Source organism: Amblyomma americanum, chromosome 7 (assembly GCF_052857255.1).
Source record: "Amblyomma americanum isolate KBUSLIRL-KWMA chromosome 7, ASM5285725v1, whole genome shotgun sequence".
NCBI classification, from domain to species: Eukaryota; Metazoa; Arthropoda; class Arachnida; order Ixodida; family Ixodidae; genus Amblyomma; species Amblyomma americanum.
In genome coordinates, this window is record NC_135503.1 from 82,313,979 (window position 1) to 82,340,621 (window position 26,643).

Below are 26,643 nucleotides of genomic sequence, written 5' to 3' on the forward strand. Positions count from 1 at the left end.
TTCGCCGTTTCTTCCATGCTTTTCGATGGCGATGCCTAGGATCCTGATTTTGCTGACCTCAGCTGGCGTTCGCATCGCATGCCGGTTGATCGGAGATACTGAAGAATTTGCTCTTCGGTGGGCACAGCAGCCTGCTTCGGACTTCGCAACGAGCCATCAGTCAAGCCTAGAAATCCTCCAGTTACCAGGTGCTGCCCAGGACACGCCATCGTTGACAGATTCCAACAAAACGAGCTCCGCAGCGGCACTCAGTCCGGCCGGGTTGGGCGCACAGTACCTTTCCAGTGAGCTTCCAGCGTTGTACGCGAGGTGGCAGCACAGGAATATGAAAAAGGCGGTTTCCGCGTAACCTACGAGGTGGCGCTCCCGTCGCCGTTCCCTTTCCTCCATGAGGGAGACCTCCCTCCTCGCCCAGCCGGTGCTGTGTGACCGCCGACGAAGATGGGCCGGGTCGAAATGGAGGGGGGAAACAGGTTTTCGCAGACCAGACCTTGGAAATTGAAAAATACCTTGAGCCATGGTGCTCTTTGGCCACAGATTGCCTTGCGCCATAAAAATCCATAATCGTCGTCGTTGTCACATTTGTATTCTTTGAACCTTCGCTTGCAAGCAGGCTGAATAATTTCCTTTTACTCTGATTGCGGGTCGATATTCCAATTGACACAGACCTCTTGGGGCAAACAATTCGCTTGCTATACATATGACACTAATACCGAAGATTTTATCTTATATACCTGACATGATCACGAGTCGAGGGAGTCACCAAAACACACCAGGAAAGCAAGTTCAAGATAGTTCTGCCTACAACGAGCGTTACTACATATAAAGCAATAAAGTGAGAATTCAAGACAAAGAGCAAGAGAGGGAAGAAACATTCTCACGATGCGATAGCGATGGCAATTGTAAACAACACAAGTGCACTATGATAAAGCAAACACATTGCCCCAGAATCAATCTCGACCAGCTAGCTTTATCTCCGAGCCGTGCCCTCTCGACGACGTAGCGCTTGTGCGGGTCTTCCGGTGCCGTTCCTTCTTGCGACGCGGTGCGTCGAGCGTGTTCTTCATGTACTGCACGCCGCCTTTGTTTTCGGCAACGGGAACGATGCTGGTCAGTATTAGGACTTTGCGCTTCGGCGAGAGGACAAGCTGAGGCAGCATCATCACAAATAAAGCCGCTGCAGCGATGGCGAAGAGGGCATTGCCATGTCCCATGCCCGGAAGCGCGAACAGAAGGGCAGCGCACGCCGCTCCCAAACGACTGAAGCCGAAGAGCCAACAAATCGTCGAACAGCGGACGGAAGCGGCCGTAACACTCAAGGCACATGTGATTATGAGGACGTTGCACGCGTATTGCTGCGGCTTGAGGAATAGGAACAACACACTGGGTAAGAGGTCGTGTTTTCGCACGAAGGTGTAACTTATTAAGCATGCGATACCGCCAAGCGCACCTAGAGTTTCACCCAGAACGCGTGGTGAGGTTTCTTTCCTGGCCGCAAGATAAAGCAGAGCGAAGGCCGAGAAGTTTGCGCCGCTGGATACCCACTGGAACCAGCCTTTTCCTTCTGCCGAAACCTTGACTTCGAGGAGCCGTAAAGCGAACATCGTGAACGTAACGGCGAAACTTGAGCCGAACAGCACGAACGCGCGGCGCTGCAGTTCCTGCCCTCCAACGGCGTTTTCTCCCGCGATTAACAGGCGGTGTTCGATACGTGGAGTCTCATCTTTGAGCGTTTCCAGCATGCCCATCGTGGTGTACAGCGGAAATTGGTTCTCCTTAGCCTAGCTAAGCATCACCATTCGGCACTGGCCAAGTGTGTGCTGGCAATATAGCAACGTGGTGACTCGTGTGCTACGATGAACGCGTACAGCGTGAGGACCGTTGGTGAGAGGATGAAGGTCTGCATTGTCATCCAGTCATGATGTCTCAGCAGCCGCCCCACAGCAAACCAGCCTTCGGCCGTCAGCATACCCATCGCCATGGCAGTGTACAGGTGGAGGCTGCGGTGCGCGTGCGTCGAGGCCTCGAAGAGCAGCGTGGAGGAGAGCACCGTGACTGTCGCGGCGCAGCCAGAGTTGAGGAACCTCGAGAGAATGTACACGTGGTACGAGGAGCTGAAGCATCCGCCCAGCGTTGCCAGCTGCAGGGCCGCCACCGTCAAGAGGAGCACGGACAGTCGACCCACGCGGTCCGCAATGAGTCCGACGACACTCATGAAGATCAGCGATCCCGCGATGTGGACGGCGTGAGCCAGAGCGAGGTGAGGCCTCCTGTGGCACACCAGATCCCAGCGGCTTACTGTGGACCTCCTCTCCTGTTCCGGGTCGTAGTCCCACTTGGCGCAGTCCAGAATGCGCGTGTCGTTAGGGTCGCCCGAATGTGCGTAGACGGTGCAGCGGCTGAAACGCCCATCAGCTTCCAGAGGGATCGCCAAGTTCTTCCAGGAGAGAGCAGGAATCATCACTACGCCCTGCGGCTGCTTGCACCGCCGGAGATGATGCGGAAGACGAGTGCGTGGCAGTGCATCGCACACATGGATACCGTAGTAAGAAGGAAGAGCCAGCGCTGGAATCTGCCGTGGCCGAACATGTCCCCACTCTCAAAACACTCGCTGGTCACTAGGTCGACCTTGGCCAGCTTCTGTGGGGAGAGCAATGACATCCTTGCTGTCGTTCTTGCTGCATTCTTATTGTTGTTGTTGCCTGAAATATGATAGCACATAGCCATGGTGGGGGATTGGCCAGGGTTTGCTGCAGATTCAAACCTCAAGCGGCTCATAAATTCGAATGATTGTGTGTAATAATTGGTTTTCTTGGGGAAAGGAAATGGTGCAGTATCTGTCTCATATATCTTTGGACACCTGAACCGCGCCGTAAGGGAAGGGATAAAGGAGGGAGTGAAAGAAGAAAGGAAGAATAGGTGCAGTAGTGGAGGGCTCCGGAATAATTTCGACTGCCTTGGGATCTTTAACGTGCACTGACATCGCACAGCACACGGGCGCCTTAGCGTTTTTCCTCCATAAAAACGCAGCCGCCGCGGTCGGGTTCGAACCACGGAACTCGGGATCAGTAGTCGAGCGCCCTAACCAATGAGCCACCGCGTCGGGGCATGATTGTGAGTGAAAAAGGAAATCACGAGTTTTGAGAGAGCTTGAGGATATCGCAATGGAAATCAGGAAACAAAGCGGTGCGAGTAGAATAAATAAATTTTGAGAAATGTAACCCTCGTGACTGCGCGAGCTTCCTGGATACCTGCCTTCTTCTTTTCTTCCGAAACCGGTGCATTACCACGAGACTGTGTCTACCCCTACTAGAGTAGTGCTATCCCAACTGTACCTCTAGCGCGTGGTTAAGTGCAAATTTAGCCGTCACTGATGTCATGCAGCTGTCGCGTCATTAATATCGAATATATTGTTGTATATTGCCACAAGGCTAATTTTCCGCGCATATTTATGGTGAGAAGGTAGCTATTTAGAAGGGGTTATTTATAACCACGGTAGGCTATTGCCAACAGAAGCCCAATATTCTTGGAAATCAATTTTAATTCTAAGGGAACTGTTAAATATTAAATGTTAATGGTGTGGAAATATTCCGACGAGTTGGAAAATATTTCTTTTTAAACTTTGTCGTCCGCTCGCATTCACTGTTAAGGCTCTCACAGAAAACCGATAGGGAACGTTTTAGACGAAAGCGAAAAAGTTGATTACAAAAACTAAAAGCCTGCCGAGGAGAGATCTCTGGATATATTGATTCATATAGTGGAATCTGACGATATGTGAAAACATTGCGCTCATCAACAACTCGCTGTTGAAAAGTGCGCTTGTTCTGTGTTTCCTCGGGTGGTCAGATCCTAATGCTCAATGAAGCTGTTTTTGAAAATGGAATAAAAGAGGCAGAAGACTTTGATAAGATTAAAATGCAAAAAGAATATACTTAGATCAGCAACTGAACAAAGAACACGGCCTTCGGCATGAAAATAAAAATATTGAAAATTGTTAGAAAGAAGCAATGATTTCGGGCCGTTAGGTTTCATCATCATCATCAGCCTGACTACGCCTGTTGCAGGGCAAAGGCCTCTACGTGTCTCTCCAATTAACCCTGTCCTTTTCGAGCTGCGGCCACCGTGTCCCCGCAGACTTCTTAATCTCGGCCGCCCACCTAACTTTCATCCGCTTCCTGCAACGCTTGCCTTCTCTCGGTTATCTAATTCCCTTCGCATTACATGTCCTGCACAAGCCCATTTCTTCCTTTTGTTTTCAATTAGGAAGTTGTTTACCCGCGTTTGTACCCTCACCCACTCTGCCCGCTTCCGGTCTCTTAACATTACACCTATAATTTTTCTTTCTATAGCTCGCTGCGTTGTCCTTAACTTAATCGGACCCTTTTCTTTAGCCTCATCGTTTCTGCCCCATATATAGTTGAGTACCGGTGAGATGCAGCTGTTGTATATTTTTCATTTGAGGGATATTGGTAAACTGCCATTCATGATTTAAGAGAACCTGCTATATGCGCTCCACTCCATTCTTATTCTTCTTTTTATTTCCCTCTCATGATCCGAATCAGCGGCTCCTACCTCTCTAACCACTTCCAGTACTTCGCTACCAAATGTGAACTGCTGTTCCCTTGCGAGACTGTTGAATATCCCTTTCGTTCTCTGCATGTCAAGTTTTAAAAACCCAGCGTTTTGCTCTGCCTGTTAAACGTAAAAGAAATGCACGGGCGCAAGTTTTAACAAAATACCCACCTCGATTCTAAAGGAAAGACTTTTTATTTGTGGCAGAGGTAACATTATCTGACTGTGCACAAAGTTAGGCTCGAAGGAGAACAAATTGCTTGGACAAATTCACTATGGATTGTTGAAATGGAATTACCAAAAGCCTTCGGAAGTTGCGGTGGGCAGCTGAAAATGGTCTGCCTGTGCGGGTTGTGAAGAGAATGTGCACTAAGTGACCTCCCTACTGTGGTTTCTCCGGCAAAGAAAATAAGCCCCTCCAAGTCATCTTTGTACAGACACTAGCAGGTCCATGCCCCAGTGCGGTTTGCGGCCCGCGAATCTGGTCATACAGCTGGTTCTGGAGCTATGTACATGCCTCTTCCGAATGGCTGTTCGGCTACGCCTGTGCTTTCGCCTTCTACTTTATATAGTTCCCCTTTTGTAAATGCGCCTTTATGCGGTATTATTTTTTATTAGCCAGGCTCCTAATGTCAGATTTACTGAACAATTACTCTTAAGCATTCTCATTATAATGCGGTGACCACCGCGGCCATTCCGTATTTCGCGATTCGTGCATTTGTGGTGCGAGCAGCGTAACTAAATCCTGATACCCAATACGCCAAGATGGCGCCAGAAATTGCTCTATAATATGCCTGGTATGGTAAAGAGCGTGCTGCTTCGAGAACAGGGGAATCAGGATATGGTGCCGGATAGGGGAAGGAGGTGGGGTGCAACGCACGGGGGCAGCGTACTGGGTGTCGTGCACCCCAGCGACGCCACTGTTTGCAAACAAGTTTCTCATATCGCTGGCTCACCAGTCATATTGGCTCATATCGGTTCACCAGTGACAGTTTCACTTTTTAACGCTGCCCTTGTCTCGTGCAAACCATGTACTCTCCTTCTTCCGCGATGCTTAGCACATCAAGGAATCGCACACGTACAGTCGCGAGCAGAAAAAATATTACCACAATGATGTCACCGGAGTGGTGGAAATCGCACAGCGCGGCGCCGTGCTTTGCGAGCACACCTGCCACTTTTGCTATCGGCGTGTTCGTAGCCATAGCGCCGAGCGTTGCTCTCTGCCGCTCCTGTGGAACGTCACTAGCAATAATCTTTTTTACTTGCGAATGTGCGGAGGCCTTGTAGCCCTTCGGGACTCGCTTAGCCAGTGGGTGTCTAGTTCTTAATGCAGCCTTTTTAATGTATTCGTTCGCCTGCCACGTTATGCAAGCCAGAGAGGGAATAAGGTGTGCCTTGGAGGCACTCTCCGATATCCGCGCACATGCGACAAAAGCGAATTTACGGCCCCTCGTCGTCCGTTTTAACCGAGTGGTGCGGCCACACAATAATAATAATAATTGGTATTTTGAGGAAAGTAAATGGCGCAGTATCTGACTCATATATCGTTGGACACCTGAACCGCGCCGTAAGCGAAGGGATAAAGGATGTAGTGCGGCCACAGTTCGTTGTATCTGAGACGCAGGGCCATTGATAATGATGAAGAAAGGGGTACCATAGTGGAGGGCTCCGAAATAATTTGGACCACCTGAGTTCCATTGCTCCAATGCCTATTTTGACGATAGCACCGTCCTAGTTCGTAATAAGCGAGCGTTAGTTATAACTTTGGCAAATATAAGTGGGCCCGAGGTATAGGCTTCGAGAGCTATACATGACCCTTCTGGATCTGACCCCTCGTATTCACGTTATGTTGGATCCTTGGGAATGCAGAGACTGCTAGAAATGAATTGTATAATCAGCTCGTCGCTGGGATTCTTGAGTGGCTCCAGTGAATCACTGGCCCAGTCCATCACTGTGCAACGAAGGCATGCTGATTCATAAGATTCAGAAAAACACACTTATTATAACTACACGAAAAAAAATTATACTGATTCCGCTCGAACCCTCTGCTCATCTCTTGTACTCTCCTGTCGCTCATCAGTCCCCTGAGTCCCTTCAGTCGCTCCGTCATACCCTGTCATCTCCTAACATACCTGCCCGTGAAGATCACCTAGGCATCGTGTAGCAGGTGAAGGACATTTTGAACTCTTTATCTATTTTCAGCAAGAATTGCTTCTGCTATTTCTACTGAAAACACGCATACAAATTGGAGGGGCCACATAAGCTCCGCGTTAAGGGTATGACGCTATAGCGTAATGGGTTAATTGATGCCCATATTGCCGAAATTGGTTATTTTCTGCGTTACGTACATAGATTCCTTGCATTCCCGATACCCGTCCTCGCACATTGGTGCAGCGGTTAAGCTATGCTCCAATGCCCAGCGATGGTACGTGCTGCCACCGTTGGGGCTTGTGCGACCCTGGAAGCTCTTCCTGGATGACCAGTAATAAATCGCCGCCTGCCGTTGCGGTTAGTTTGTTCACAATCGGGTAAGCAGGTTGTCATGACGACACAAGGTCACTTGGACCTAGGTGGCCCACCTAGTTGATTCTCCGGTGATTTTTCGCTCACAACGCCGACGACGAGGCCGGATTTTCTGCAGAACAGAAGCCTTAACGTTGTCGCGTTAAAAATTGACAGGACAGTTTGCTATAAGTGTGTAAAGCGAGATTCAGTCGCCGTTAAGTAATTTATATTTTGCGATATGTTGTAATAGAGAATATGACAGCGACTTCATAGCTGCATAGCTCTCCTTTCCATTCCGCCGCTCTGTAGGCGCTATCGATAACCCCCTCCTCGGGCAGCGCGTTTTGCAGCAGCTGCGGCAGACGAACTGCACTACATTCACCCTGCCAAGCCATACTCTTTCTCCCCTTCCACGGAAAAATTTAATAATAATAATAATAATAATAATTGGTTTTGGGGGAAAGGAAATGGCGCAGTATCTGTCTCATACATCGTTGGACACCTGAACCGCGCCGTAAGGGAAGGGATAAAGGAGGGAGTGAAAGAAGAAAAGAAGAAAGAGGTGCCGTAGTGGAGGACACCAGAATAATTTCGACCACCTGGGGATCTTTAACGTGCACTGACATCGCACAGCACATGGGCTGTGAAAATTGGTTTTGGGGAAGCCAAATGGCGCAGTATCTGTCTCACATCTCGGCTGACACCTGAACAACGCAGAAAGGGAAAGGATAAACGAGGAACTGAGAGAATAAAAGAAAAAGAGGTGCCCTAGTGGAGGACTCCGGAAAAATTTCGATCGCCTCGGGATCTTTATCGTGCACTGACGTCGCACAACACACGGGCGCCTTTGCGTTTCGCCTCCATCGAAAATCTGCCGCCGCGGTCGTGTTCGAACCCGGGCACTCCGGATCAGTAGCCGATCGCTTTAACCACTGAACCACCGCGACGGGTCCTTCCACAGTAACCACCTTCCGGTTACATATTCCAGCGCACTCGCCATGAGGTCCTCCTTTCACAGTAGCCCTATTCTTCCCAGTCTATGTACCATCAGTGCGGTTCCTGTGGCAACCACCCTCCACGTGCGCCTTACGCTGTCACCAAAGCATCCTCCTTCTACGGTAACCACACCCCGGTTGAACTTTCCTGTATTGTTGTTGCAGTACTCTCCTCCTTCTGCATTAACCATCCTCCGTTTGGAGACGCCGCCGCTCTCACCCCTTTCTCCACCTTCCACGGTAACCACCTTCCGAAGCAGTTTCTCCGTTTGAGTAATTAATTTAAGTGATGTTTCTCTGCCACTGTTCCATAAGGTCGATGTCCTCTAAAAACTGCAAGAGTGATTGTGACACTAATTGGCCCTCAGTTCGAGAGCCCTCCGGCTACACGAAGCGACAGACGTCTTCCAAGAAAACTTTCAGCCTCCTCAAGCTTCCTAGGAATTCATCACGCTCGGCTTTGTAAAAAATGCGGGCATGCTAAATAGAAATGGTTCACATCACTGACAGCTTCATAGTGTACACACATACGTGAGGTGCTGCGGTGAACCCTCTGCATCCATCCGGCGTATATCCTGAGCTCGTGCGCAGTCGATAGAACAGAGACGCTTGGTCGTGCGACAAGCCTCGCGTAACGCAAGCGAGGTGCAAAGGTGGCCAAAGTGCAGAAAAGTTTTGAACCACTAGCTGCCTATAGCGAAGGTCTCGTCACCACGCTCGCCCTGCGCGGCTGCCGATAGCGGCTGACGATAAGTTCTCTCATGCGGTTACCTTTTAGATGGTGTTGCCTCAAATGATCTCACAACTTGATTCCTACCAGCGTTTTTTTTGTTACTTTTTAAAGAATGAAATGCTGCAGTAACAGTCTCACTTCTGGCTGGCCGACGTAAGGTAAGGGAGGTAGGTGGGAGTGAAACAAGAAAAAGAGAAAGAGGTGCCTTAGTATAGAGCTCCGGAATAATTTCTACCACCTGGGGATATATAACATGTACATGCATCGCAAAGCATACGGGCGCCTTTTATGTTTCGTCTGCATCGAAACGCTGGCGCCGCTGCCAGGTTCGGTCAAGGGTATTTCTGCTCAGGCTAGAAGAGCGCTAACCACTGAGCTACCGTGCTGGGTACAGGCCGCTGAAGGACCCGCTGGCACTATCGCGCCATAATATTAGGGCGAGGTTTACGCGTCACCTCAACGTTTATTTTTTTTAACAGCCTGCATTATACTGAAGATATATAATACATCGGCTGAGGTACTCCTTAACATGAACCAATCAAAGAAATGATGTTCCCCGAGGTGCCGTTCCCGCTACTGTTAAAATTACAGAGCACGCTGTTTATCCGTTAGCGCACACATTTTTTTGGGATGACTCCGTTACAGGTGCGGCCAACGTGGAAATCTTGGCCAGATGCTTAGCCCTCCCGCGTCCGATACACCTCAACATCAACGAGCATAATAAAAATAGTTGGTTTTTGGGGAAAGCAAATGGCGCAGTATCTGTCTCATATATCGTTGGGCACCTGAACCGCGCAGTAAGGGAAGGAATAAAGGGGGAAGTGAAAGAAGCAAGGAAGAAAGTGGTGCCGTAGTGGAGGGCTCCGGAATAATTTCGACCACATGGGGATATTTAACGTGCACTGACATTGCATAGCACACGGGCGCCTTAGCGTTTTTCCTCCATAAAAACGCAGCCGCCGCGGTCGGGTTCGAACCCGGGAAATCCAAATCAGCAGTCGAGCGCCCTAACAACTGAGCCACCGCGGCGGGCCTCATCAAACATCACCATTCTGAACATCAGCGCAAGCGACCAGATTCCTGAACTAAGGAGTCAGCCCATCTTATTCGCCCAACCTTTAAAAAGCTTATAAACTTTTATCTTTCTCATTCTTTCTGACATACGTAGCGTTCATCTTAGCTCCGCGTTCCGCCTCACGTACTGCAGCTGGATTTTGCCGCGGCTGACACTCCTTACGCTGAGGAATACGCCGAATCTAGGCTGCTCACTGAAGATGATTCGATGCTCCAACGGCTGCCACGGCACTTCACGACGTACCTCCAGTCTGAGACACAAATACGACGAAGAGGTCACGGGCGCGTGAAGTGCGCTCGGCATAGCCACGTGGTCTTTGTGCAACGCCGCCGCTAGACCTACACTACAGCCCTTCGCCTGGCTTTTTAAGCACCGGGATAATTTTGGAAACACGCCATACATCCGGAATCCATGGGGTTCTAATAGAGTAATTTACCAGCTCCAATATAGCATTGGGGGATTCGTCGAACAGTATTTTAATCATCGCAGAGGTGACACGGTCAGGACCAGGAGCTGCAGAAGGTAACCGATTTATCAACTGGGAGAGCTCAGAAACCGAGACATTAAGGAAATCATCATAGTGATTCCCAAGCAGTTGTGGGCGAGAGAGCGCAGCCGAAAAACGGTGTTCCAAGCCTTTGCCAATTTCTTCTAATGACCTGGCAAGCTCTACTGGAGTCAGCACATTAGAGGGAATGTTGTTAGGCAGTGGCAGCCTGTTCCTTGACCTCAGAAAGCGAAACAAGGCTTTTGTGTTATTAGATTTTGATAGATGGTCATAATTCTCTTCATCATATTTTTCTTTTGCCCTAGCGACTGTGCGCTTGAAGGTAGCTGCAAGAAACTTAAAATCGATCCAATTCCGGGGACATTGATTATGGATAAGTTTCTTCCAGGCTGCCTTGCGCCGCCTATAATCCTTTGAACATTCTGCATTCCACCAAGGGCTCTGAGAAGTGCCTATGCTATCGCACACTGTAAACTCTGATTGCCTCCGTACCCGATCTAAAATAGAGCATAAGCCTAACACCCTGCTCTCCTGAGACAAATTCGGCAAAGAGTGTAGTTCTGAACTGAGTGAACTTTTGAACTTGTTGTAATCGACTAGGGTGCAACTGAATCCGCCGATAGAAGTCATCGTATGTGCCATGTTTTAAGAGAAAAGAAGAAGATGAGCAGCGTTCTTGCTGCGTTATCTGGGGCGTTTCCATGGCTATACGCTGAGGCCTTGCTCGGGCTAGGCTTCCTGTATGAACTCTTATGAGTAAAATTAATAGTTCATAATTGCCGCCACCGCTGACTTCAGCGCAAGTAATTTTGACAAGAACGAAAAAGAAAAGGAAGAAAAGGAATGAAACGAGCGTATACCGCGCGGTGTCCTTCCGCGTTTGGGTTTTGAAAGCACATCTAATCACACGTTCTTCAGAATGCTTTCCGAAAGAAGAAATAGTTCCTCTTCCATTTCACATACCTTTTCTTTTTCGTTAGCTACGTTAAAAAAAGATTTCGTATCCAAGTTTCGCAACAGCGTCAAACTTCGATGAAAAGATCTGAAGTGGTTTTTATCCTTCAAGAGCAAAAAAATTTCAACTTCATCGAATGCAAGCAGTGGTGAGGAAGGGGTGCGGCGGCGCGCGCCTATAAATACCCCACCTTCTCGCAGGCCTCACTCTGCGTTCGGGGAGCTTGCGTTTGCGTGTGGCGTGGTATTCCTGCTACAAAATGAGGGAGATCGTCCACGTCCAAGCGGGCCAGTGCGGCAACCAAATCGGCGCCAAAGTAAGTGACCACTTTACGATGCATAATATTTGATGACACATTGCTTTCCCGCTGCTCAGGAGTCTTCCACCCTGTGTTTTGTGCTCACGTTTTGCGTGGTGTACGTGGCAGCATTTTCGAGAATATGATTGCAGGCTACGCGCTTACGTAAGTAGTGAGCTTTGTGCAAATATCAATTGCGGGCAGTCGCAGTTCTTCCCTCCTTAGTCGCGGCTTCTTCGAGCGAGAATGTTAGGCCCAACCACACATCTGACCTTCGGGGCTTGGCCGCCGTTTCCTATACTTTTGTTTGAAGCCTGCTTGCCGTCTCAGAGTTACGATAGGAGAACTCTACAAGCTTCCGGTCGAGTTTTTCGCTGTACCACTAAAGTTGTGCCAATATTCCGAGAGCGGCGAGCTTCTTAGCTGGTGCGTCCGAGCTAGTTGAGGCAGCGTTCCCTCCTTGACTGCGGCACCCGGCAGCAGCCATGTTATGTCTGAAATGTGTTTTCGCGCCATATCGTGTTTTGCATGAATTCCGGGCGCTGAGTGGTTTGGGGGTCTTGAGGCTGTTTGATGTGACCTCACGCCAGTTATGAAACATTTCCTGCTCGCAGTTTTGGGAAGTCATATCGGACGAGCATGGAATTGATCCTTCTGGCGCCTATCATGGAGACTGTGACGTTCAGATAGAGCGTATAAATGTCTATTACAACGAAGCGTCTGGTAAGTACCTGTCAGCGTTTCGGCTGATGCTTTCAGTGTAGAGTTGTCGCATCTTTGTATGTCCTACTGCTTTTTCAAGGTGCTAAGACCCCGAACTAGGCTTGCTGAATTTGAATGAGCGCAGTGCGTAGATAGCCCCCCTATCAGATGCAAAAGACTGTATAAGACGCTCCAGCTCCTCCTCAAGGCATGACCTGATAATTTAAATAGCTCAATGCCCTTATACGGGTAATTAGGCATTCTCTACATTCATAAATCCGTGGATGCAGTGGTGTAGCGGTTAAGCGATGCGCTACCTGCCCTGCGATAGCAGGCGCTGTCACAGGTGGGGCTTGTGAGACGCGCGTTACTGCTACCTGCCAAGGTTGGGCAGCTCGCTCACAATGCGGTTTCTTGTTAGTGATGACAACAGGGCCACGTCACAACGTCAGCACCGACGATGACGCCGGCTTTTCTGCAACAGGAGAACCTTAACGCCATCACATTAAAATACTGGAGGCATGTGCCCCACGATAGTCAATTAAATTCAAAAACCTCCTCCCTTGTCCGCCCAGCTGAGAGAAAAAGGGCACCACGTGACGCTTACGGACCAGAGAATGTCGTCGGTCGATCACGGTGTTGACAGCTGGAGCTGTTCTCTGGCGTCTGGTCGTCTGCAGCAGGCGACCACGTTCTTTCCAGGCGTCCGCCATTTTCAATCGTGAAGAAGCGAACGCACAATGGACACCGTGTTCGCTTATTCGGCCCAATGACGCGTGGTCAAATCGCGACCGCGGCAGACGTGTTTCGCTGGAGGCGGAACGATCAAGGCGTCCGTGTTTTCTAATGTCAATGCATGTTAAACGACCTCCAAGCGAACGAAAAAATTCAGCACACTTAAATTACCCGCCGCGATGGCTCAATGATTAATGCGCTGTCTACTGAGCCAGAGTACCCGGGCTCGTACCCGACTGCGGCGGCCTCGCAAAATGCACCCGTGTGCTGTGCGATGAAAGATCCCCAAGGGGTCGAAATTATTCTGGAGCCCTCCACTACGGCCCCACTTTCACTCCCTCATTTCTCCCTTCCCTGACGGCACAGTTCGTATGTCCACAGAGAGATGCGAGAGAATTACTGCGCCCTTTCCTTTCCTTAAAACAAGTTTTAAGGCAACCACGTGACGAAAGCAAGACGTGGGCGTTCGGGTGCGGTTTGCAAACTTTATTTCTGGCGATCATTTTTTTCCTCGAAGTATGACACCACCCGCTCTTATGACACCATCCGGAACGCAATACGGCGAATCCTTTATTCATACTTTTGATGCAAAATTCTTAGAGCGCATGGTTCAGGTGTCCAACGATATATGAGACAGATACTGCGCCATTTCCTTTCCCCCCAAAACCAATTATTATTATTATTATTATTATTATTATTATTATTATTATTATTATTATTATTATTACTATGCAGTTCAAGACGCGTATGTCGTCGATATACAACAGTTGTATCTTACCGGTACTCACCTACGGGGCAGAAACGTGGAGGCTAACGAAAAAGGTTCAGCTCAAGTTGAGGACAACGCAGTGAGATATGGAAATATAAATGATAGCGGTAACGTTAAGGGATCAGAGGTCAGCAAGTTAGCTGAAGAAAAAAACGTCGTGGGTTAGTGACCTCCTAGTCGAAATCAAGAAGAAATCGGCGGGGCACGCAAGAGAAGGCAAGCGTAGCTGGGGGCGGCAGAAAGTTAGGTGGGCGCATGAGATAGTTTGCAGGCATACCGTGGGCGCAGCTGAAAAAGAAAAGGTTTAATTGGAGACATGGGAGAGGTCTTTGCCCTGCAGTGGGCCTAGTCATGGTGATGATGATGATGTCGTTGGTTGGAAGCCCCTGTCGCAAACTTGCCTGCGGTTTTGCTTGCATGTGTAAGTTATATAGAAATAGAAATGATATGACAACTCCCGGAACTCTGTAAGACAAACGGTTGCGTCGCAACTTTGATACGAATTTCGGGAAAACTGGCGCCACATGTAGGTCGGCCAGTGGCGAGTATATATAGACAAATGATATGCACATGTGTGTGTGTGAAGTGGTGATGTTCGACTTCCTGTGTGCGTTATACGGCCTCTGGATGGTGCCACTCTTTTAGCTCACCATCGCTCCTATATCCTGTAGCGGTAATCTGTAGCGCGCGCGCGCAAGCACGCGCGCACAAGCACGTACCCTCGAGTGTAAGAGACACTGCGCCTTCCTCAAAAATCAGTTTTGAAGCTTGAGAGCACGCCGCAGTGAACGCCGACTTTGGCATTCGTTGCGTTTAATAGTAACCTTCGTTGCCACTCGTGATTATTTGCGGCCTTTATGGGGAACATGTGCTATCCAACTTCTGCAGCGACTGTTCAACTGTGGAACCAAACTGTGGATACGAGAGCTGTTGGGTCGGAGCAAAACCAAGACCAATTTTTGAAGCGAAAAGCAGTAGGCTAGCTTTTCGAACCGTCATCGGGGCCTCAAGTTAGACTTCGTATATAGCTACAGGTCACGGTGGCCGCAAGTTTCACCTTGAATGTAGGTAGAGGTTGAACGATGAACATAACTAGTGGTAGTCAGGTTCGACACACGACGTCAGCAACAGCAGCGACACTAGCGGCTGTTACACCGTCTCGACTTTGACATTTGACCTGGACCTGTGATTTTGATCTTGATCTTGACCTCCATTCAAGCGGGAAAGCGTCTTCCGGCATCGCATGCGCAGGCCTTGAAAGTGGGTTGTGCATAAAACGCCGGTTGGAGGAAAAACGCTAAGGCGCCCGTGTGCTGTGCGATATCAGTGCAAGTTGAAGATCCCCAGGTGGTTGAAATTATTCCGGAGCCCTCCACTACGGCACCTCATTCTTCCTTTCACTTTCTCCTTTATCCCTTCCCTTACGGCGCGGTTCAGGTGTCCAACGATATATGAGACAGATACTGCGCCATTTCCTGTCCCCAAAAACCAATTATTATTATTATTAAAACGCCGGTGAACTTTGATGAGTTCATCGGTACTCTAGGTGTGATTGATGCGACGCCTGCCGTGGAGACCGACATACGAACCGCGCCGTAAGGAAAGTAAAGTGAAATGAAAGTTGGTTTTAAGGAAAACAGATTACGCATGTCTCGCATATCTCGGTGGACACACGAACAGCGCTGTAAGCGAAGGAAATGAAAGTTTGAAAGCGCCAGTCGCTGGACCGTAAACGTAGCCAGGGAGAAGCGCACTCAACGTTCTGCAGACGCCTAGGCGCGTCTGCTTGCCCGATACACCATAGCTATCGCTCTCTAACCAGGTTCAGAAGTAGTTAAACCACAGCTATTTTTTCCGATTAGGCACGCGGGGCTGACTGATGGCGTACTTCGTTTTGGGGCTCCTTTAAGCGGCCTCACGACGCAGATGCCCTCTATGCCTTTGGTAGAGACCGGGGGCTGGAAATGCGTCCCGCATGTGGCGTCGTGAGAGCGCTGCAGCGATCGTTTCTCCTAGGCACCCTACGTTCCTCCGCTCACCAGTCTCAATGTATTAACAGCCTTATGATCTGCAAGGAAATCTGCCCAGCTTCCCCGATATGTTTCCGTATGTCAACTGCTTTAGCTTTTGTCTTTTACAGCGATAGTTGTCAAATTATCGTCGAAATATTACCGTTGTACTGCGTCACACACTATTCAGAGCGAAGGCATGGGCATCGTCCCTCGGACGTAGCCAGTATGCGCGCGTCTGTTTGGGGTTTGCAAACATTGAAAATCAAGGAAAGACGAGGGAGCAGTCTTACAGCGCTGAACACTTGAATCCTAGCGCGGAGGGAGGGTTTAAAGAAGGTGTGAAAGGGGCCGTGATTTAAACAAAACTTGCAATTCACGCCTCAAGCGTAAGCACTGCCATTTTTTTAATCGCTGCAGCGGTATCATAACTCTCTTTGCGGGGTCCCAGTAAAGCGTTCAATAAGTCCACCGTTGTGGACAGGTCGCGCCCTACATTGCAGCTGTAATAATCATGTTTTAGTGCACAGCGCAACGCGGAGTAGTACATCATTGTGAGTCGCTGCGTCCAGCTGGCAGGTGGCGGCTTACGCCTGCCACGATGCAGACAGGAGTTATGATTTTCACTTCTGACGCTGCTTGACGCCGATATGTTTACGTGTGGAGGAAGGAAACAATATTGCGGTTATGGTGAAAGGAACGGTGCAGTACGCCATACGGGAAGGTACGAAGTATGAAGTACAAGATGAAAAAAATTAGCCGCGGTTTAACTATACTGCTGAACCTCGTTAGAGAGCGAAAACTGTGGCGTATCGGGCAACTTGACGCGGCTTGGCGCCTCCAACTGTTAGTGCCTTCTGCACAGTGGACACGCAGCGCGCTCATCCAGGCAGGCGTCGATGGTTGATCGCGAGAGGTGGCTCCCCCAACGAACGCAGTGCCGCGTGTCTGCCGCAACGTTGCCAGCGCCAAAGAATGCACCCCACACATCTATCACGCCAACGCCACGTAGTACCTCAAATCGCGAATGAGGCATCCACTGACCCAGAGAGCCAGTTAGGCGCACTTCCCTTCCTCATAATCATTGGAGTCCAGAACGTTGTCAATGCCAAGGCTAATGAACGCAATGAACGCCGGCGGCCTATAGCTCAGTGCCGCTTTTCTGCCACAGCGTTGTCGATGCCAACGCACACAAAGCACAACTGTCAGTATAGCGTCACGTAGCTTAAAGCGTCCACTCTTCATAAGTTTCGGCACAGCTCCGGAGCGGCTGAATGTCTCCGAACGACCAAGCGCCGGAGTCTACGAAACTCGCAGAACATGACGTAATGAAGTTTTCGCTTTAAAAGAGAAAGCGGTGCCGCACTGAAGCACCGCCGCGGTGGCTCAGTGGTTAGGACGCTCGACAACTGACCCGGAGTTCCCGGGTTCGAGCCCGACCGCGGCGGCTGCGTTTTTATGGAGGAAAACGCTAAGGCGCCCGTGCGCTGTGCGATGTCTGTGCACGTTAAAGATCCCCAGGTGGTCGAAATTATTCCGGAGCCCTCCACTACGGGACCTCATTCTTCCTTTCTTCTTTCACTTCCTTATTATACCTTCTCTTACGGCGCGGTTCAGGTGTCCAACGATATATGAGACAGATACTGCGCCATTTCCTTCCCCCTCCCCCCCAAAAAAACCAATTATGCCGTATTGAAAAGCTCCGGGTTAAATTCACCACAATGGGAGTCTTTTAGGTGCAGTCGTTTGCAGTCATAACAGACACGAGAAGACAAGAAGCTACTAAGCAAGCAAAAAAAAAATGGCAGCCTATCATGCGACGAGATGCGACGTATTGATCGCCTTCCCATGTCGTATATGAGTTTGGGTTCGCCGTCGCTTTCGCGATCCGTTGCCACGTATTCTTCGAGGGGAAGAATTCTCCAGTCTGTAGCATTCCTTATAAGAGCACCCGCCAGGAGATTAAGGTATCAGTAATAAGCGTAGGCGTCTTTTCTTGCACTGTGTGTGACTGAGTTTTCTTTCCATGGAGGAGGTAAATATGTGCCTCGGGCCATCCTGGTTGACCTGGAACCGGGAACCATGGACTCTGTGCGCTCGGGACCCTTTGGGCAGCTCTTCCGTCCGGACAACTTTGTGTTCGGTAAGCTGCTGCTCTTCGTCCGAAGGAACTTGTGCGCTTTTGCATTTTTCATTCTTGAACGCGGAAAACTAGCGGGACTAAACGCGCACTCAATTGAGCTCATTGTCCACTGCCTTGTTTCAGCCGTTTCAGTCGCTGCGTAACGTCAGTGTCAAATCAAACTAAACAGAATAACTGGAGCGCCAACACAAGAAAACAGAATAGGGGCTGGAGAATTCAGGTCATGTACATTAAACATTACACCCAGTGGTCTTCGAGCCGTCCACGAATATACGAAATGCGCTAATGGCTGTGGGGTTAAGGTATTTGGACTGTTGAGGTCTAACAACTCGCTGAGAGGCACTGGATTTTTTTTTATACAGATTAAGCAATTATACCGATGGACTACGTGTTTAGCGCATATGACGGTGATCGGCCAGTTTTTGCATGCTTAAAAATGCAGGCCAACCAATCCGCCTGTTTATTGTGGAAGTTTACTCATTTCCACTTCCTTGTTTCATGAGTTTAGGCAGTTTGCAAGCAGTGCGAAGAGACACCTCTTTTATTCCTCAGATGACATTCATGGATACGCAGTTGTGGCAGCTGGAAATTTGAGACACTGACCGGCTTCTGTGGATGTCAGTTAATCGCATGGCTGAAAAGTTCATTTGACCGTCGCGAGGTTGTCTATCGCGTTTGCCAACAAACTCACCTCGCCCTTTCGTCCTTCTCAGTCTCCAAAAAAAAAGCGAAGACGCGTATATTGAAGGGCGTTATTTTTGCTCTCTTTCTTGTTTACTGTTTTGTTTGCGTTTGTCCTGTCTTCAGGAGCTTACGCATAATTGTACCTTTCTGTAAAGCGCGTTCCCCTGTTCATTCGAGCTACACTCCGCGCTCATTGTGTGCGCACCTCTTTGTGAGGTAAATTGTCACCTTGAATTTTCTTGATGTTTTTCTACTTGCAGTACGCCAGCTCTTTACTCAATGTTCGTAGCGGCCGTTGCCTCAAGTGTTTAATAGCAACACCTATATACGCCATTAAATACTGCCATAGCCGAAATCCACAAAGTTTCCCTTGTAGCCGTGATACTGTTAATGGCGTTCACCAGTAGTACAAGAGAGCATGCTGCCGGGCTAGTTGCTGCCGCATGGTGTGAAGAAAGCGGCACGAAAGCGAGACGAATGACACAAGAAAAGACACATAAGGCATAAGCATTGGTGACTGTCTTATGTATCTTTTTTGTGTCCTTCGTCTGTTTTTCGCACAGACTTCACATATTGGCTAATAAATTTGCTTTGAGCAGCTGTCCTAGGTTCCATTACGTGCTCTCAATAGCCTTGACGAGGAACAGAAGGGTGCATGTGTCCTCACTTCAGGGACATTTGAAATATTTCCAGTCATTCGTTTCAGTGTTTAATCATTTAATTGCTTCACAGGGCACACTGCATCGAAGATTTACTCTGAATCTAAGGTTAACAATGGGCTACTAAGTGTGTTGGCGCCCGAGAAAGACTCCTGCTGCCGGGAGATAGCAGAAGCAGCGTGAGTTAGAGCGATTAACTGCATAAAGCAAGTCAGCGAGCAATTTTCGGGCGTGTTTTTGACTGCTGTCAGCAGTACGTTTAGTTTTTGCACACATCTGAGCGTTGAGCCGCCGTCGGAATCATATCGTAAAAAGTATACGCCTTTCGCTATCTGCCCTTTCAGGACAGGGCGGTGCTAGCAACAACTGGGCTAAGGGCCACTACACGGAGGGCGCCGAACTGGTGGACTCGGTGCTCGACGTCGTCCGCAAGGAAGCCGAAGACTGCGATTGCTTGCAGGGTTTCCAGCTCGCACATTCCCTGGGCGGCGGCACTGGATCTGGCATGGGAACATTGCTGATCTCGAAGATCCGGGAAGAGTACTACGATCGTATAATCAACACATTTAGCGTTGTTCCCTCCCCCAAGGTTTGTGACTATAATCAGTTCTGATGTTTGATGTCCTTGTTGTACATTGATGACATTTTTGCTTTTCTTTAAGTCGACTTCAATGGCTTTCCCTGATGCCTCGCGTGTGTGGTTCTGATTTTCTTTCTGCCCTTTTCTGTAGGTTTCGGACACCGTCGTCGAGCCTTACAATGCCACCCTCTCAGTGTCCCAGCTTGTGGAAAACACGGACGAAACCTTCTGCATCGACAACGAGGCACTCTATGACATCTGCTTCCGAACGCTTAGGCTCACAACTCCAACCTATGGAGACCTCAACCACCTGGTTTCTGCGACAATGTCGGGGGTCACTACATGTCTCAGGTGGGTGGCTGACTTGCGTCTGTACTTTTGAAGCAAAACTTGTATGCAAATGGAGCCCGAGTTTGAAATACGAGTTACAACATTCATATCTGCTCACAGCACAGGGAGTTTTGACGGAAACATTCCGACAGCTCGGGCAGGTGTGCATGAGCATAGGACACTTACTTAGTGGAGGGCGGCAGGACAAGCAGGTCGCACACTAGCGGGGAGAAAGCCGACAAACTAGCGAGCTCAAAAACTCTGCTGATGAGAGTAACGTGCACTTTTCTGACGGCCGATTATGACCCTATAGTCTGATGGCCACGCAGGATATGAACGCTACTCTGTGGTTCTTCGTGAAAAGAACGAAAGCAGTTCAACCATGCTTGAAGTTAACCGTACTCCGATTCGTGAATCTCCTGCTCGTGATCGTGACCGTTCAGCCTCGTATAATTGCAGTTGCCATGAAGGAAAGGCGCCAGAGTGTGCACGAACTATTGGCCATTCTCGCGAATTGGCATCCACACTCACGAAGGCTACTCACTTCTCTTTCAGGTTTCCAGGACAGCTGAACGCCGATCTTCGCAAACTGGCCGTGAACATGGTGCCCTTCCCGCGCCTCCACTTCTTCATGCCTGGCTTCGCTCCACTCACGTCCCGCGGAAGCCAGCAGTACCGGGCTCTGACGGTGCCGGAACTGACGCAACAGATGTTCGACGCCAAAAACATGATGACTGCTTGCGACCCCCGCCACGGCCGTTACCTGACGGTGGCTGCTGTGTTCAGGGGCCGAATGAGTATGCGCGAAGTGGATGAACAGATGCTCAATGTCCAGAACAAGAACTCGGGCCAGTTCGTCGAGTGGATCCCGAACAACGTAAAGACTGCTGTGTGCGACATCCCACCTCGCGGCCTCAAGATGTCTGCTACCTTCATTGGTAACAGCACAGCCATTCAGGAGTTGTTCAACCGGATCTCTGAGCAGTTCACTGGTAAGTACTGCTTGTTCTAGAACTGCCTTTTTGACCCTATGCGGGGCAGCTGGAAACATGTGTACCCCTTTCTTCATCTATTGGAAAACAGGAAGCGGTAGAATATTTTTCCGTGGTGAATACTACCCAACTATCACAGAAACCGTTTAGCGTGTTTTTAGTGTGCTATATTCGGATACAACAAAGCCGCAAAATTCCGATCAAAGCAAACTCCAGCCCATGGCGTCGCCCAATTCTTCCTCTTGTCCGATTCTGCCCTCCTCCCCCTTTACCGATCGCCTTGGCAGGCTAGCATGAAATCTCAGGGGGTGGCCAATGAATGGAGAATAACCATAGCTTAATCGGATTAACCATGGCGTCATGTATGTACATCGTTGGAGGTACTTCTTTGGGAGGCATTTGCCGCTTCATTCTTGAGTTGTATCCGACAATAGCTCTAGATGCCTAGCTAGCGAAAAAAACGCCGTCTGCGGTTGAAGCCTCTGCCTGCCAGCTGTCATGGTTGGAAGGTGGCAGTGTAGACAGATTGAAATACCCCTCACCACTTTGAGATAAGAGAGCAATTAACGTGGAGAGAGAAGACAAAGTGAAGGTGTCAGGTGAGGGTTGCGGGTGGAAAAGTGCAGAGAGGGAAATCCCCCTTTCCTTTCAGTCCGCTAGGACTACCACTCATTGTGTCGTCTTTACTTGCATACCCGTCCTTATTCGCGCTGTTGTTTCATAATGGCCCGATACCTACTCGCCCAACTCGCTCTTTTACTACCACTAGGTTGGTCACTAGCGAGATAGTCATTGTCGTAAAGCGTGGTGGTGTCCTGGTGAAGAAGACACCGGTTTCGTGGCAGCTGCATTCACGCTGAAGGGACAGAACCCATGCATACCAGCTGCAGACTAGTGAAGAGGAGGCAAACCGGTTTCGCAGCCAACGTTAAAGGCTGAAACGCGTCGCGCCAGCATGCCGCTTACAATGTGTGTAAAACCGTAAGTAAGCTATGCGAAGGGTTCATACATTTGCTGCTAGTTTACCTATGCCGCATTTAGTTTAACGAAGTAAATGAGGGGCTAATTTTTTTTACATTTCTCCTATAGGCCTGTTTTTATAAGTGTGGGTCTACAGTCGAGGACGCCGTTTGGCGGTGAAAACTGCGAACTTGTGAAGCTTTTGTCGCGGCTTAAGAAAAAGGGTTAAATATAAATTGAGGACAACCCATTGGCATATATGGAAAGCAAGGGGGTAGATGTAACGTTAAGAGACAGGTAGAGAGGAGAGCAGGCCAAAGAACAAATGCGGGGTAATTAAATCATTAAATTCTAGTCCAAACACAGAAGAAATGTGCTTGAGCGTGGCGCATAATACGAAGGCAAGGCGGTAGTTAACGGTAACTCACTGGATTCTAAGAGAAGGCAAGCCTAGCGGGAGGCGGCAGAAACTTAAATGAGTGGACATTACGAACCTAACTGATGGTAAGGCGTTCATGGCTTGCAGAGGATAGGGTTAATGTGAGAGAGATGGGGGAGGCCTAGCCCTTAGCAAAAATAAATACGTTCGGAATATACTTCGGGATGTTTATAATGTACTTTAAATATATTGTGTATTCATGAATGCACTAAAAATATGCTGGAAATAGGTTCCTGAAATTTTATGCTTGGTATTCGAAATACATTCTTAAAATTTTCAAAAAAATACGTCACTTAACGCTTCGAGCGCGTTTCAAATACGTGAAAATTAATGCACGCGGTTTTAGCATCTTGTCAAAATATTAAAAGTGTACTTTTGTAAATATCAAATTAATGCATTCGAAGTGTACTTCACTAAAGCATGTTTCGAGCACGTTTCAAGCGCGTGAATAAATATGAAGGCGGTTTTAGCATTTTGTCAGCATATTAAAGTGTACTTTCGAAATGTGAAATTAATGCATTCGAAGTATACGTCACTTAAAACATGTTTCGAGCACATTTCAAACACGTGAAAAAATATGAATGCGGTTTGAGCATCTTGTCAATATATTAAAAGTGTACTTTCGTAAATGTGAAATTAATTCGTCTGAAGTATACTTCAATTTTTAACAAATCGGCAGTCGTTCTAAACATATTCGATGCACACTTTTAGCTTCCGTAGAACAATCTAGTGCTCGAAATCTCGTTTCGGCAAAAGTCCTTTGCATGTTGGCAATGTATTGAAAGCGTACTTTGGCAAATACGACATTAGTTCGTCCAAAGTACACTTAAATTCGAAAGAATGAGCTGTCCGTGTAAACGTATTTCCAGCACACTTCAAGCTGCCGTTGAACAGTTAGTGCACGAAATCATGCTTCGGGAAATGACATGTAGCAGTCGCGGAGGCGCAGTGGTCAGGGCGCTCGGCTACTGATTCAGAGCTCCCGGGTTCGAACCTGACCGCGGCAGCAGCGTTTTCATGGAGGCAAAGCGCTAAGGCGCCCGTGTACTGTGCGATGTCAGGGCAAGTTAAAGATCCCCAGGTGGTCGAAATTATTCCGGAGCCCTCCACTACGGCGCCTCTCTCTCTCTCTTTGTTCTTTCACTCCCTCCTTTATCCCTTCCCTTACGGCGCGGTTCAGGTGTCCGCCGCTTTATGAGACATATATTGCGCCATTTCCTTTCCCCAAAATCAAACATTATTATTATTAAATTACAAGTTAGCAATGCATGAAAATTCTACTTCCGTAAATACGAAATTAATTCGTGCGTAGTGTACTTCAGCTCTAACAAACAGGTAGTCCCCGTCAACGTATGTGCAGCATTGCAGGACACTTCAAGCTGCCGTGGAACAACCTAGTGCTAATAATAATAATAATAATAATAATAATAATAATAATTGGTTGCTTGGGGAAAGGAAACGGCGCAGTATCTGTCTCATATATCGTTGGACACCTGAACCGCGCCGTAAGAAAAGGGATAAAGGAGGGAGTGAAAGAAGACAGGAAGAAAGGTGTGCCATAGTGGAGGGCTGCGGAATAATTTCGACCATCTGGAGTTCTTTAACGTGCACTGGCATCGCACAGCACACGGGCGCCTTATCGTTTTGCCTCCATAAAAACGCAGCCCCCGCGGTCGGTTTCGAGCCCGGGAACTCCGTCTTAGCAGCCTAGCGCCCTAACCACTGAGCCACCGCGGCGGGGTAACCTAGTGCTCGAAACTATGTTTCCGGGAACAGTCAGAACTCTCCCTTTTCGTATATTCCTTCATGTTAACTTCTAGCAGAAAGGCAATCACCACATATTTAAATTAAGTGTGGACACCGTGACACCATTATACCGGCAAAAGCGCCATGCGCGCCTCCGGGCCCGAACACGCCAGCGAAAAGGACCCCGACTGGCAAGGCCGACCGGCTCCCATAGATGCCCATGTATTTGTTGGTTGACAGTTCGACTCCTGGCCGATGCCTGATGCAAGATGCGACGAACAATTAGGCTCTAGATAGACCTCAAATTTGAATGCGACCACTCTGACGTTTGTGCAACAATTTGGGGGCCCACAGTCTTTGCGCAAAAAGCGCCTCACCGGGCAAGATAATGTGCCTCCTCTCGGGGGGCATTTATAAGGCAAGCCAAGTTTTTGTCTTGTTCGAGCAGTTACTGTTTGCTGACGTCACTTCCGGTCGGCATTTCCTACGTGACCACTTCTTTCCCGTTAAGGTCCTGTCACGTGATCTTCCATTGGCGTAGACTTCTTGATGACAACCCGGTTTCTCTGGGATTGTCCGTCTCCTCATCCTTATAACCAGTTTAGTCATTACTTCGGCTGTTGACAACATCGATCAGTATTATCCGGCGAATCTGGCTAGCACACCTTTGTAAGCCGAGGCGAATGAATATATTTTTATTGCATTAATTTTATATATTTAGTGCATTTTTCAATGTAGTGTAATGTATTTATGTATATTTTTAGTATGCTTATAATGTATTTAGTGTATATTATTAGTATATTTTAATGTATTAATTACATATTTAGTATATTTTAAATGTGTTTAAAGTGCATTTTAATATATCTTTAATGTGTTTAATGTTTTTTTCCAGTATATTTTTAATGCATATAATATATACTAAGCGGACAGAAAATGCATTTTGATGCATTTGTAAGAATGTTTAAAATAATACTCCTAGCATACTTACAAAGCATTTGTATGGCATAAAGCATAGGGATAAAGTAATGCAAAATAAATACGAAATTAATAAATATGCTCGAAATGCATTTTTAACACAGCCTTTTTTCGCTAAGCACTTTGTCATGCAGTGGGCGTAGTCTGACTGACGATGATGAGCTTTCGAGCTTTCTTGATTCATAAACTGCCTTACAGTATTTATTGAAGCTATTCCCAATTATATACAAGCAGTGTTACAAGATTTGCAGACAGAGCGAATACGTACCACATGTGAGGCTTCTTTACGAAGTCATTAGTACAACTGTGTTCTCTTTTTTCTGTAAACCCGGTGGTCGAAGTTGCTTAAAAATCATGTCATTCAATTCTATGACCCATCATAAGGGATGTTTTATCATTTGTGTGCACATGAAGCATGAGCTACGGCTTACAAATTGTTAAACAGCGTGCCTTAACTTCCTGAATAGTGTATGGTAAGCTATACAGTCGTGGGCAAAAAGTTTACGGGATGCGGATTTGCGGAAATTAATTTATTCCTTCATTGAATTTCAAGCCAGTCAAATCATACTTATTCCAGCAGATGAAGGGCTAATGTCCCCTCACGGTTCAGTGCTTTTCACTGACCTCTTGTGCATGACCAGGCATCAATGTTTTTTTTTCCGGATGCCCAAATCCTGCACACTTTTGTTCATGACGGTACTTGTGAGCCATGTTTTGTGCTAACATTATTTACATTTTCGCAGCCATGTTCCGTCGCAAGGCGTTTTTGCACTGGTATACCGGGGAGGGCATGAACGAAATGGAGTTCACCGAGGCAGAGTCCAACATGAACGACCTGGTTTCCGAGTACCAGCAGTACCAGGAGGCCACGGTTGACGACGAGGGAGAGTTCGACGCGACCCTGGCAGAAGCCTTGTGAGGGAAAGACATTTTTGTTTGCTTTCACTTTTCAATAAAGGTGTCTGTTTCCTGTGTTGGCCTTCGTACAGCAACAATCGAGCAATATTCCGCTCATGCTTTCCTCAGGTTGCCGGAGCAATTATACCTCAGAATCAAAATTACAACAGGCTAGCATCTGACAAACATTTCATTAGTGTGCGGTGTGGCTCAGCAGTTATCGCCTAACAATAACACCATCTGATCTTGCGCCTTTCACAGCCTCACCTTCATCTCCAACAAGTGCAACTGTGGCTACTTGAGTACCCTCGCATTTCGCAAATAGAATAACTGCCCTCTCACCTGAGAAAGCAACAAAATCGGTGGTCAGGAAAAATCGGTT

The 26,643-nt window shown here is 48.2% G+C and overlaps 2 protein-coding genes across 2 annotated transcripts; one reads left to right on the plus strand and one right to left on the minus strand.

Annotated features, from left to right (window-relative positions):
• Positions 1-1,792: 1,792 nt before the first annotated feature.
• Positions 1,793-2,461, minus strand: LOC144097874 (solute carrier family 22 member 7-like). Its single transcript, XM_077630484.1, has one exon. The coding sequence runs from the start codon at positions 2,459-2,461 to the stop codon at positions 1,793-1,795; it is 669 nt and encodes a 222-aa protein (XP_077486610.1).
• Positions 2,462-11,534: 9,073 nt separating this feature from the next.
• Positions 11,535-26,338, plus strand: LOC144097285 (tubulin beta-4 chain-like). Its single transcript, XM_077630033.1, has 7 exons — positions 11,535-11,659; positions 12,256-12,364; positions 17,889-17,999; positions 19,687-19,931; positions 20,074-20,273; positions 20,808-21,244; positions 26,108-26,338. The coding sequence occupies exons 1-7, from the start codon at positions 11,603-11,605 to the stop codon at positions 26,281-26,283; spliced, it is 1,335 nt and encodes a 444-aa protein (XP_077486159.1). The 5' UTR covers positions 11,535-11,602; the 3' UTR covers positions 26,284-26,338.
• Positions 26,339-26,643: the final 305 nt, after the last annotated feature.